The sequence below is a fragment of the Nicotiana sylvestris genome, chromosome 2, assembly GCF_000393655.2.
Source record: "Nicotiana sylvestris chromosome 2, ASM39365v2, whole genome shotgun sequence".
NCBI classification, from domain to species: Eukaryota; Viridiplantae; Streptophyta; class Magnoliopsida; order Solanales; family Solanaceae; genus Nicotiana; species Nicotiana sylvestris.
In genome coordinates, this window is record NC_091058.1 from 173631698 (window position 1) to 173645917 (window position 14220).

Below are 14220 nucleotides of genomic sequence, written 5' to 3' on the forward strand. Positions count from 1 at the left end.
GTTAGGCCAAGGAATCCACGTATATCTTTGACTGATGAAGGATAGGGCCAAGATATGATAGCAGCAATTTTCTCTGGATCAACTTGAAGGAGATCAGAAGATAAAATATGACCCAAATAGGCAATGGAGGACAAACCAAATTGACATTTTGATTGATTTACCACTAAAGCATTGCTACAAAAACTATTAAATACAGAGCGAAGGTGAGCTAGGTGATCCTTCCACTATTGGCTATAAATGAGAATATCATCAAAAAAATGAGGATAAATTGGAGAAGAAATGGTTTGAAAATGGAGTTCATTATGGACTGGAAGGTGGAGGGGGCATTCGAAAGCCCAAATGGAATAATAGTGAACTCATGATGCCCATCATGAGTGCGGAAGGCAGTATTTTCAATATCCGTGGGATGGAGGCAAATTCGGTGATACCCTATTAATAAATCCAGTTTATATAAGAAGCGAGCATTGTGCAACTCGTCAAATAATTCATCAACAGTAGGTATAGGAAAACGATCTTTAACTATAATGGAGTTCAAGGTCCGGTAATCAATGCAAAAATGCCAAGTCCCATCTTTCTTCCTAATTAATAGAAAAGGGAAAAATATGGACTTGAACTGGGACGGATAACATCGGACTTAAGCATTTCAGGCACTTGGCGTTCAATTTCAGCCTTCTAAAAATATGGATATCGATAAGGAAGCACATTAATTGGATTAGCACCCGGAAGCAGTGGAATACGATGGTCCCTAGGTCTGGAGGGTGGAAGTGACTTTGAGGATTTAAATACATCATCATAGGATTGAAGGAGAAGGCATAAGTCTTGAGGATAACCAGGTAAAGTAGTGGTAGATGTAGAGTGGAGATCTAACCGGAGGAGATAAGAAATGACATCAGTTTGTGTAAAATGACGAAGGGTTGTCATATTGATTTGGGTTGGGAAAGAAACAGGGTTACCTAACCAACAAATGCATTGCCTAGAAATGTTGAACTCGAAGAGACGTTTGACATAGTCTGTAGTACTAGGACCTAGTGTGGCTAGCCAAACCACACCCAAAACAAGGTCAAACCCGTGAAGATCACTGACAAAGAAGTCAATGGAAAAAGAAAAACCTTGAATAGTAATAAGAACATCATGTATCATTCCAAGACACGTCAACGCATGCCCATTTCTAACCACAACAGAAAATCTAGTAGATGATTCAATGGCCAATTTAAGTTTCCTAGTAGCACGCGGAATGACAAAATTATGAGTGCTACCTCCATCAATGAGAATCTGAGCTGCAAGGCCCTTGATGTAACCAGTCACGCGAATAGTGGAGGAATATAGTCCTCCAGAGAAGGCGTGAAGACTAATGGTGAGAAGAGAGGGTGAGGTAGGTGATATATCAGGAGGAGGGGAATCAGATGGTGGTGGTAACAATTCCAATGAAGGATCCTCAATGCTTCGTCATCTACGAGATGAAGAAAAGATGGGGTGTTGAGGAGAAATGATGACCTTTGTGGTATTTTTCGTCACAATTGAAACACAAATTTAGCTCGTGTTTGCGTTGAATCTCCATCGGTGTTAGTTTTTTAAAAGGGATGCGGCCAACTCTGGGAAGAGAGAGAGTTGGGGATTGCAAAGAAGGAGAGATTGACGGGGTTGGTTTAGAGTTCCAAATGGTTTGTTGTGGCAGGGAAAGAGGCTGTGGTTTAGAGAAAGAATTGGGCCGGTTGTTTGTTTGGGTTGGGCCAAATATTTCTGCTCTTGTAAAAAGGCCAAACCAATAGCCTCATTCTAGTCCACAAGATGAAAGGAAAGCACATCGACCTTAATATCTGGTAGAAGCCCTGAAGTAAAGCAATGTTTCAACATTGGCCGCGACATCTCTGTCGTACGATTAGCGAGCTTTTCAAAATGGGAGAGATAGTCATGAACGGAAGAAGTCATTTGCAATTTTGCAAGCAAACTCTCCAGTGATTCCAATGATTTCACCCCAAAAGGAGTCACAAAAACTCTTATTAAGTGAACCCAACCACATTATTTGTGACTCCGGAACATCCATTGATACCAATCTCTAGCGTTGCCTTCAAGAAAGAAGGAAAATTGATTGATATGTTCTTCATCGGGAACATTGTAGTGCTCGAAATACTGATGGGACTGGAAAATCCAACTCTCCGCAGCGTTACCGTCACACTTTAGTAATTCAATTGCTCTGTCTCTGCGAAAGTGATTATAGGGCTGTTGTTTTTATTATTGTTGTGGTTGAGTGATGTTAAAAATTGGTGTGTGTGGTGGTGTGTGTTTCTTATACCCAGTTTGTTGTTGCGGCATCGATAATTGACCCAACACAGAGGAAGAAGGGCTAGCAGAGATTGGCACCGGCGTCGGAGAAGGAGCTCTCTGAGAGGCCTTGTGCGCAACAATCTCCTGAAGGGTATTGTGGATGGAGTCCAAAACTTTGGTGTGAATAGTTGACTGTTCTTGGAGGTGTTTCACAGCTTTATCCAAAGATTTCAACCGAGTATTGTGTGCACCGTCACCCATTTGTAGAAGGAGGATCAATGAAAGCACCAAATGCAAGGAAACCAGATATGATATTCAATTGAACTGAGGGATAACACTATATGATCCTCAATCCTTAGGGAAAACAAGAAGAAACAGTGAACAAAAATGAAAAGCAAGAAAAGAGAGGTCCCAGACTGCTACAAGCTAGCTAATGAAATAAAAAGCAAACTTCATCCACGCCAATTCTAATTGTTGTTGCAGCTATATATGTTATTCCTTGCCAAGCAATTCTGTCCCTTCTCTAACGGCTTGACAGATACAACATTCCATTTTAGATTGGGGACCACGTAGTGGTCTAGATGACTTGGCAAATGCCTATCTCTAGTACTGCGTCTAGGTAATGTCGGAGTGTGCTGCTGATTTATTACATATACATTTGATATATATGTGATATACATCAAATTTGGTTCAAGGAGATACACAAGGGGATACACAAGGAGATACACAAGTAGATACACATCTTATCTTCTTCCATGTTCATCTTCAGTTTCAAATTTGGTTCAAATTTTAATTCAAACTATCTCAAGTCTATTATCCCAAAAATGAGATTCAAATACTTTGAGATGTACCCAATCTATTTCAACAACACACACTCGAAACAAAATCTAATTTGAAACACAAATTTTAAAATTCAAGCTTAAGCAATGGCTTAATTTTCTTGACTTCAGCGTTGCTCTATGGAACTTCGCCATCATGTTCACATTCTTTAGGTCACTTCATAAGCTCCATTTGGAGATTTCCTGTTTTCTGTTGCAACTGCAAAGTTGAAATTTGCGGTTCGTTAATTCTAATCATCATTGTCGTTGATAGCTTCATCTACTCCTAATGGCCTTCGACTTTTTTCTTTTTAATGAGAATCTGCTTTTTAGCACCTAATGGTTATCAGCTACTTCAAATCAGCTACTCCAAACGGGCTCTTTACCTCAAGAACTTTGTTATTTAAATTCTACAAAAAGGTATGTGATGTTTTCACTTGGATTTATTTTTGTGATGTCTTTTCACATGTTTTTTTTCTCTTATACATTTGATTTTTAATTATTTTATGTGAATGTCCCACAATATATATTTATTTTTAAATTTAATTTTTTATTTCTTCTGTATTTAGTAAATTTATAAAAAAAAAGTTTACGCCGCGCGAAGCGCTAGCAAGTTCACTAGTGTATGTATAACCACACAAGACCGATATATACGATCCGTCATAATAGAATCACCAACCGGTCTAGATACATGAATATGAATATCAAGAGAAGCACAAGGCATATACAAATAAGGAGCAAAATATGATGACACATATGAATATGTAGACCCCAGATTGAACAGCATAGAACCATCTCTATGATAGACCAAAACCATACCTGTGATCACTCCATTTGAGGCCACCGCCTCTGGTATACCCAAAAAAGTATAGCTACGAGTCTGACCACCACTGGTTTGTCCACCACCAACCTGACCCCCTCCACTTGGGCGACCTCTAGTTGCATGACCTCCCCCTATAACTGATTGGGTCGGGGATGAAGTAAGTAGTGCAGGGACTACAATTTGAGAAATCTGCAGAGTTATGCCTCTAGCAAGTCTAGGGCAATAGTATTGCCAAACTCTCCACACTCATACAAACCTCTAGCTGATGGAGGCTGCTGAACCTGAATTTGCCCTTAATGGACCGAATATCCGCTGGAAGAACCCTGAACAGACGGAGCGCAATACAAACTCACTACCAGAGCACTAAAAGATGATGGAATCGGAGTGTTGAAAAATGGCCGAGACACTATAGTGATGGCTACTTGTTGTGCAGAATAAGCTGGCCTACCATGATGACCCCTACCAAACTGACTCCTACCTCCCGATAAGGTACCAATAAAACTACTATAATGAAGAGGCCTTTTATCCTTCATCATGGCCTCTTTCCCCTGACCACAAATACGCTCAATCCTCTGAGCTATCTCTACAGCCTAGTGAAAAGTAGTCCCAATCTCTGACTCATGGACCATAGCAATTCTGATACCATAACTCAATCCCTTATTAAATCTCCTCACCTTCTCTGCCTTAGTGGGGATTAAGAAAACAACATAACGATACAACTATGTGAGTCTCGCCTCATACTCAATCACAGTCATGTGATCCTGCTGAAGTTGCTCAAGCTGACCTCTCAACTCATGGTGTGTGGGAGGCACCTCTATAGAAACAAGTTTGAGAACTAAGTCCAAGTAAGAGAAGATGAACCTATTGACCTACCGAACTCATAAGTCTGCCACTATCTCCTAGCAGCCCCTCTCAATTGAAATGTTATAAAGTCCACTCCCTTGGACTCTACCAAGCCCAAGTTGCAAAGAATCTGATGACATCGGTCTAAAAAATCCTGGGCATCATCTAAAGCGTCACCATCAAAGTGAAGAAGATGTAGCCTCTTAAACTTCTAAACCTTTTTATGCTCCTCAATAGACATAGCAGGCTCAACCATGGGTCTAGCACCATAATAGGATGCTCGAAGCCAATTGGCAATGCTTTCGGCGTCTTAACCATCGCGCTACCTGCTCTAGAGTATGAGTTTTAGGTGTTTGGGTTCCCCCTCTAACCTGAGATGTATCTGGGGCTATTTTTTTATTAACAATCCTAGAAATGACTATTTGTGCACTTCCCCAGGAATCAAGGGCTATAATCCTGGCAATATAGTAAAATTTCTCCCTTATATTTAAGAAATTATTTTACGTATAAAAAATAAATAAAGCCTCAACCAAATAAAAGATAATTTTCTCTCTAGTATTAGAGATTTGGTTTTAAGAAATTAAACAAAATGCAAACACAATCATGTATAATTGCATTAGTTTAAGATTTGCATAAAGATAGTTTATAAATTTTCTACATATATAACGTAGAACAATATGCAACTTTTCATAGAATATATGATATTTATAATAAAATACAAATAGCAATATGCTATAAACAGTCAAATTACATTAATTTGTATAAAGTCTAGCATAAACCATTCTATTTCTCTAATAGAGTAGTACTTCAAAATTTAAGACATGAGGGTGCAAAGTGCCAAAACCGGAACAAATGGACCTTTGTATATACAGCTGGATACATCCTTTGTAGCAGGCGCGCGCACACACCCAAGTCTTGGCAAAACCCCAAGAAGTTAAAAAGATGAACAAGGAGGTATTGAAGCTAGCAAAAGGTTTCAGAGGGAGAGCCAAGAACTGTATTAGAATAGCAAGGGAGAGAGTGGAAAAGGCGCTTCAGTACTCCTATAGAGACCGTCGAAACAAGAAGAGGGATATGCGTTCCCTTTGGATTCAGCGCATCAACGCCGGCACTCGCCAACATGGGGTTTGTTTACTTTTAACTCTTTCCTTATTTATATATCTTTTACTGGTTTTTAGCAATAGGAGCGCCAAATCGATTGCACTTGAATTGGGTGATAAACATTCCTACAAATTATCCAAAGAACGAGAACAGTAAATTTTTTAACCGGTCCCTGTGCTGATGGGAGGGAGGATCATGTACCCGATGGACTAGTCGAGCTGCACGCAAGTTTGTCCGCATGCCATTTGTCAAAAAAATCTAATATTTTTATGCTTCATGATCCTGTTATCTTTTTGCTTGACTCATTGTGTAATTATATTTGTTGTCATTTTGTTCCGGTTTAGTTGCTTAGACTTTTTTAACTCCCTACGTTTATCTTAGACAGTATTGTCAAAGGCTCATTTAAAGTGCGCTTACGCCCTGTAGCTCAATAAAGCTCAAGGAGGGCCCTTCGCCTCGCTTAAGCTGCGCTAAGACATACGTCTTATAGGCCATGCGTTCTATGTTTAATCGAGTGGTACTAAGCAATAAAGTATAATTAACAAAGAGATATAATAATTGTTAAAGAAAACATTATGAATGAATTTGTTACTTTTTTTTTCCTGCATTACATATATATCTTTATTTTTCCTCATTGGGCTTTTTTTTACTAAAGTCCACACCTTACCTGCACTTTGCACTTAAAGCCTCAATAGACCGTAGAACACTTTTTAAAGCTTTTCGCCTTTGGCAACACTGGTCGTAGGTATTGTTTTTTTAATAAGAAGGTAAATTTTCATTAATCATAGCACCAATTGGGTGCTCAAAAAATGTGTGTGTGACTTAGACCCTTTCAGCATAAAGGGAAATGAGGAATCTATAATGTCCAGTGCGGTATGCAAGTCATATACAGAGTCTGGGTTACACCAAACTTTTGTTATCGACAGTTGTTGCTCTCCTCCAGCCATGTTGTCAATAGAAACAGGAATATAGTTATCCAGTCTTATCAGTTTTCCACTCATGTCTATCCATCCAGGTTCGGAAGGCTATCTTTGACATCACCTAGTGCACTCCAACAGGTTGAGGAAGAGATACCGTTTCTGCTACGTATTGCTAAAGAGTATAAAAAATGATTGGGGAACTCTAGAGATCTTCTGCACTTGTAGCATAACATCTATGACGTATTTTATTAGCTACCTTTAATCAGTATGTTGTAGCATGATTTCACGGTGAATTTCTCATCTTTCCAAATAGAGAATCAGCTTCAGATGTATTTTGTTCTTCTTGTTTATGCAAGAGAAGTTCCACTCCATCGACTTCCCAATCCTCTGGACTTAATCAGCAGTCCATTGTTATTTCTGCAGTCTGCAATTGTAGCATCTCTCTGTTTGGCAGGAAATTAATCTTTCTAAACAGCTTGCACGATTTACGAGTCCTATCATTATAGTCCTAATTTACATCCATTTCCGACTTCCAATCTTAATTACCAAGGTTTGGAATTCTGTTGTTAGTTGTTTAGTAATATGAGTGCCACCATAAGAGGTAGACACCACTAAGTCATTTTGATGGAAATCTTGTATTGTTAAATGGTACTTTCCCTCTCTCTCACTACAAAAAGGAAAAACATCGACCCATATGATATGTTAAATAGTTTTTTGATGCAAATCATGATATGCTTTTCGCTTGCGTCATTTCTTTTATAGGTAAATTATGGAAACTTCATGCATAGACTGATGAAGGAGAATGTCCAGCTGAACAGGAAAGTCTTGTCCGAATTGTCGGTGCACGAACCATACGCTTCAAATCCCGCAGCGCTTTCCCAGGAAATAAGACGGCAATAGTACCTTGTCTTGCTATTGTTCTTTGACTTGCATTTCCTATTCTCTTCTTTTGTGTACTGTCTTTCTATTTCTTTCTTCTTCTTTTTATTTGTTGTTTTTTGTCAGTCAAGTATTTATCAAAATCTTTAGGAAGTAGGTTATGGGAATAAATTATATCAACATTTATGTTAGCAAACTCCCAACATACTCTAGAAATTTTGTGTTCTCAAAAAAATTAGAGTGGAAAATGTTTATACCAGTCAGTTTATATTTGTGGGAAAAACCTGACAACTATCAAATGCTCTTTAGCTTGAAGCTGCTTTAACATTTGAACTACGCTCTGTTTTTACCTCCTGAATGATCATGTCTCTGCCCAGCTTCCTTCATTTAAACCCACTCAACCTTTTAAATTATTTTTAATTAAATGGACCTGGTTAGATTTTTTTTTTTTTTTTTCTTTTCTGAAGAAAAATAGATTAAACTCTTTGTTTTATAGGGAATGACAAGTTTGATTTACGAGGGCCAATTTTCCAGGTTACGTTTTTATCCATTAATGGCTTCTTGAAAATATGATTGTTTTTGTTTGACTACAGTAGTCATGTTTCTTTATTTAAGCCCGTGCCAGTTCTTATAAATTTGAGTGAGACAGACATAAATAAAACGATATGAACAATGAAAACTATATAGTTGATCCCAACTTGTTGGGAATTGAGACACATGTATTGCATAGAGCAAGCTCGAACCAATAATTTTATTTGCTGACAGTTACCAGTTAAATAGACAATTGGTTCAAGTTCAGCCCGCCCTTCATAGATGTTTTTAGGTGAGGAGAAACATACGCATCTTTGGTTTCGACTTTGTTAACCGAGAGCTTTCTGCATAATAGTAAAGAAATTTAAATAAGCAATTTTACTCTTATGTATTAGAATCCTTGAGCCCATCGAAGGGATTGAAAAAGCTAACCAAAGAGAAATTTTGAATTTTCAAATAGTTCTCTTACAAATATATGTTTCTTAATGGAAAATGTGCCCGAGTTGTTCAAGTCACATTGGACATGGATGACTCACCAGGTTCGAGTCCATAATCATTGACAATTACTCTACGAATACTCACTTTCACTAGTAATCAAGTTTTAAGCACAAGTAACACAGGAAACATTTCAAGATACTGACAAAGAGAATGTAATTGACCTTTGACAATGAGAATGTAAGGACCTGCACTGCGTTAGCTTATCTTCCTAAGCTAAAAGAACGTATTCTTACATGTTACAGCTAACGAACCTTTACCTTCGGACAAATCTACCAAAGTTCCAGCGCAAGGAACGGCTAAAATTACTTACAGAAGAAAAAGAAAAAAAAAGGAAGATTCAAAAGAGAAAGTTTAGACAGCATCTCGAAAATACATGCACAGCTGCCATTTTTGCAACTCAGCCTACTCCTGAAAATTTCATACTGAGATAATGCGACAGAAACACCAGACCCTGCCTGAACTTACCCAACTACCATAGTTTTAAGCTGTCAATGAATTTAAACAGTTCTTCCAGTGTCTGGTCCCACAAACTTCTCAATTCAAGAGGCATCTTCTGAAGAAGTAACCTCGATTTTGTTGGAGTCAATATTAACAGTTGCCTGTGACTTATCACCGTACTCATCGTTCTTCTTTGACTGAAAACGACCACCACATCCTCTAGCTCTTTTTAGTGCATGTAAATGCCAAGATTCATGCAAGTAGGGCTGCAAGATTATTTCGTAAAGTAAGACCCCCAAGGTCTTGGTGCTGGAAGCACACAGCCTCAAACAGAGATTACAACAATTAATGGGGCAGGCTGCCTTAATAACAGACAATGCTACTCGACACAATCAAAGCTTTGACTTTGAGCTCTTAATTTACTAGGAAATTAATGACATCGTTGATCAAGCGCAAGATATTCCTGATAAATAATGCGTCCAACTCAGACAAATTTTAAGCCTCATACAATTCTATTTATTCAGTTGCATTTCTCAACTATTTGGACACTTGTACAACTAAAAAATTAATACTTGGACCATCAAAAGAATAGAGGCAGCAGGAACACTTCTGACTACAATTCTGTGGCTGAAAAAGAGAAGCACAAATAGAAAAAGTCAGAAGTGTTTAGGAAGTATACACTAGGTAAAATTGCACTTGTTCCTAAGTTCAAGGACACAATTAGTCCCTCCAATATCTAAGCAACATATAAATCACCCCTTTTGTAGTGTTCTATAATTATTCACATCCAAATCTACCATCCATTTTTTATATCCTGTTTTCAGATCTAATTTGGAAAGTAGATAATCCAGTATTTCTCAATATCAATTGTGATCCAGAGAAAGAGCTAACTCCTGATTGGGTTGACCTAAAGCAAACTCAAACTTGATTACAACTAGGAGCAAAGCCAATAACAATCAAGTTCCCCCAATAAATTGCAATACATCTTTGAGAATCATTTTTATTTTATTGTATTTTTTGATCTGTGTCACTTATATTTCATATGATGCCTACTCTTTTTTATCACTTTTAATTCTGTTCAATTTTTCTTATGTGTCATCATGTTGGAAATTATCACGAAAGGAAGAACGATCTACACATGAAGTTCATTGACCTAGAGAAAGCATATGATAGAGTACCATGAAAGGTCCTTTGGGGAGCGACGGAGAAGAAAGAAATTCATATCAAATATATAAATATTATAAAGATCATGTATGAAGGAGTTGTCACTAGCGTGCAAACAATAGTAGGAGAGACTGAGGAGTTTCCCATATCAGTGGGTTTACACTGGGGTTCTAAATTGAACCCCTACATATTTATCCTAGGCATGGATGAGATAACCAATACAAGATGAGGTCCGATAGTGTATGCTATTTGCTGATGAATTGTGCTAATTGACGAAACTAGTGAGAGTGTCAACCACAAACTTGAGCAATGGAGAAGCACCTTAGAAAATAAGGGTTTCAGGATAAGTAGAAGTAAGACGGAGTACATGCACTGCAAGTTTAGTCAGCATGAGAAGAGCAAAGTTGAGGTAAGACTAGATGAGATTACGGTGACAAAATGCAAACAATTTAGATATCTAGGTTCGTTTCAAGAAAATGGAATGATAAATAAAGATGTTACTCATAAGATTAAAACCAAATGGTTGAAATAGAGAAATACTAGTATGCTACAAGGAGTTTTGTGATAGAAGGATGCTTGCCAAAGTGAAAGGTAAGTTCTATAAAACAACTATAAGACCGGCTATGTTATATGATAGTGAATGTTGGGCGGCTAAAGTCCACCATATTCACAAGATGAGTGTTGCAAAAATGCAGATCTTAAGATGGATGTGCGGTCACACAAAATTAGATAAGATTAAAAATAACCACATTCGTAGGAAGGTACAAGTTGTATGCATTGATGAGAAAATGAGAGAAGGCCGCTTGAGATGGTTTGGCCATATACTACGTCGACCTACAGATGCACCGATCCGTACGTGCGAAACTATAGTGAGGGAAAGTATTAAAAAGGGGACGGGATCGACCTAAAATCACATGGAAGGAAGTAGTCTCGAAAGACCTAATTTTTGGAATCAACATAGATTTAGCTAAAGATTAGGACACAATGGAAGAGAAATATCTATATAGTTGTTTCCTACTAATTGGGAATAGGTTTTAGACTTGGTAGAGAACTTCTAATAATATTAGTATTATTACTATTATTTATATATTTATGTGTATATACATATGTATATTTTTTTATTTATCTTACTTTTTACTTTCATTTTTGTTTTATTTTATTTTGGTAATGATGATGATACAAGGTGAGCTTAAAGAAAGAAATAAGGATTCATATTGTCAACCTCAACTTGTTCGGGATTGAAGCATAATAATTGTTATTGTTGTCATGTTGGGATGATAGACAACAAACCATAAGATGTTGATGGAGCAATTAACGAAATAGCACTTTTACTCCTCGTGTGGCCCAAAAATCATGAGTACATGTAGTTTCTTAGATTGGAGTTAGATCCTGATTTCGTCGGAATAACATTTTTAATGTTTAATACCATTTGGTGCAGCAAAGACATTGGTACAATATATCATGTTACAAAATCCTACGGATTTTCATGTGCACCAAGAGAGTATCTGAGGCATTAACTTGCACTAGACCTTAAGCAAATGGAGTAAAACTGCTTTCTGCCAATTTCCCTACTAACTTTTTCACTATCTGCTTTTTATTGTCACGATATAGTACATAAGAAATAAAATGTTGGGGTTTTACGTGTTACCATTATGTCTGACCTCAAAATATAAGGGGCCAAATAGAAGTTCTACAGGTTGGTAAATCTGGCAGGCTAATGAACTGGGAAATATAAATCAGCCGTTGAACCAATAAGCTGCCAAATGGCAGGCCTACTGAAGCAACTGACCCTGCAGGTAAAATGATACAAAGTGCATTTTGTACAAAATACCTTCCTAGCTTTTAGAAGTTTATTTTCTGATTCAGCTTTTGCACGAGATTGTCGACGCCTCAAGATGCCATGATACTGTTTTGCATTAACAAAAACAGGTTCTTCTATGGTATCTGATGGCAGAGGAACACCAACTTGCTGAATTCCCATCAATTGAAGTTGAACCTGCCAAACCATGGGTCAGATAAACTTTGTGAAGACTTCTTCACTAGATTCCAAATGAAAATGTAATTAGTAAGAAAGACTTCTTCACTAGATTCCAAATGAAAATGTAATTAGTACGAAAATCTATACCGTTGACTGTGCTGGATAAGGTTGTGCAGGGTAAGGCTGCATGTCATAGGGTGCAAAGATACCCCTGTAGTAAGGGTCTGAATAAGGATAAGCTGTTTGCGCCTGCAATAAATAAAAGACGACAGTAGATCATTCTTAGTTCCATTATACATGAAAAAACTTAACCCATGCTGATTGAGGGGTTAGTGTACAAATAGTAATGGTAGATGAACATTCTAACTAATGGATGACGTCTGAGTATGACATTTAAAGTAAAAGGAAAACATCATACCATTTGCTTACATTTGAAATGTTTGAAAATCTTGAAACTAATGCCCTAAATATTTCAAGAATTTTTATTAAAAACAATTGTCGGGGGGGGGGGGGGGGGCAAGATTAGATGCTTATTAATTTGATGTAGTATGACAAAAATACAAATTTGATCTCTAGACTTTACGTCCCTACACTATGGTATTGTATGGTTCCCAGCAAAACTTATTTCAATCTGCATATCAAGATGAACAAGGATATGGAAATTTGCTTCCAATTATTTAAGCCAATTTTGGAGTGTTCAGAGGATCATGTGAATTTAAATAATATATGCAACATATATGTGCGTGCACTGTATTAACTAAACAAAAGAAGATGAAAAAGGCAGATAACAAGTATCTGCATGAAGACAATACTCCCAAACCAACATCAATACATTCACATGTTCATATTTTTAGTTCTTTGCCAGATTTAACAAGAACCCTATTACTGAACAAAGATAGCAGTCATAGAACTTAAACAATCACATGTGTGTGTATTATTTTGTGGGGGGGGGGGGGGAGGGGGGATGGGGATTGCATTTACTGGCAAGAATAATGACTAGGAGCAGAATAAAAAGGACTTTCATAAATAGGTTATCACAAACAAAAGTTGAAATGAGTTCAAAATAATAATACCATAGCATTTGCATCTCGGAATTGAGAAGGCATGAAGTAGTGCATGTTTGGTGGCACAGTGCCAGGGAGGGACAATTCATCTACAGGGGATGAAGACTGGCTTTGCACCTCTGACTGCTTTTGTGGCTGTTCATTCTCGCTATTATCTGAAATTTATTTATCAGACAACCTCAGATACAGTATATTAACCACATACAATACAAGTTCATTATGTTAGGCTAAAGAATCAAAGCTGATCTTCACACAATGAAGAAAAACTCCATAAGATGAAGCCATTATCAACAATTGAAATCATGAGTTAGTCAATCAGTGAGGAGAGATAAAGTCGAGCTGAGTGCAGAAAAAGTAGTTTAGTGACTTGCATTGGTACTTCTATAAGTGTAAGTCCAAGTTTTGTAACCAATTGGTTAAACAGGAACTTTGCTGTCTTGATACTTTCTTGCTGATTATTCTTTTTTCCCTTTCTGATCCATTTCCACTCTTTTGATCAGGATACAAGGATACTTTTTCTCTCCCTTCCATTGATGGAATCACATTTTATATAGAGGAAATGGACAAGGAGCAAATATAATCTGAGGTATGGAAGAGATCGTTTTCTTGGAACCAAAAATACAAGCACTTGGGGCTCTTCAGTTTTACAGTGTTTGCTAATCAAGCCCAAGGACAAGGCAAATTGCTCGCTTGCGCTCTCTCTCTCTCTCATACGCACACATACACACACAAAAAAAAAAGAGTCTTTAGACCCTAGAACTTGTTCAGTTTTTGTGAAGTATCTTCTAATCTTTTTGAAGTTTTTAATTGCTTATAAAAAATGGTTTGAAGTTGGTATGTTCTTAAATGTCCAATATTATTGTTAAGAACTTTATCTCATTTTACTAATTTGGGAACA

General features: G+C 37.4%; 1 protein-coding gene and 1 pseudogene across 2 annotated transcripts; one reads left to right on the top strand and one right to left on the bottom strand.

The window, feature by feature from the left end:
- Positions 1-1850: 1850 nt before the first annotated feature.
- On the top strand, positions 1851-7932 carry LOC104231041 (uncharacterized; annotated as a pseudogene).
- A 1163-nt stretch (positions 7933-9095) lies between these two features.
- LOC104231042 (nuclear transcription factor Y subunit A-7-like) lies at positions 9096-13873 on the bottom strand. 2 transcript variants are annotated; one of them, XM_070167543.1, is made up of 5 exons: positions 13694-13873; positions 13332-13477; positions 12406-12507; positions 12112-12276; positions 9096-9382 (listed from the first exon to the last, which is right to left on the bottom strand). In XM_070167543.1, exons 2-5 carry the CDS (start codon positions 13374-13376, stop codon positions 9218-9220), a joined length of 477 nt encoding a protein of 158 aa, XP_070023644.1. In that variant the 5' UTR covers positions 13377-13477; positions 13694-13873; the 3' UTR covers positions 9096-9217. The 2 variants fall into 2 exon arrangements, with proteins under 2 accessions (XP_070023644.1, XP_070023645.1); XM_070167544.1 differs by lacking the exon at positions 9096-9382 and adding an exon at positions 9483-9743.
- Between the last annotated feature and the right edge of the window lie 347 nt (positions 13874-14220).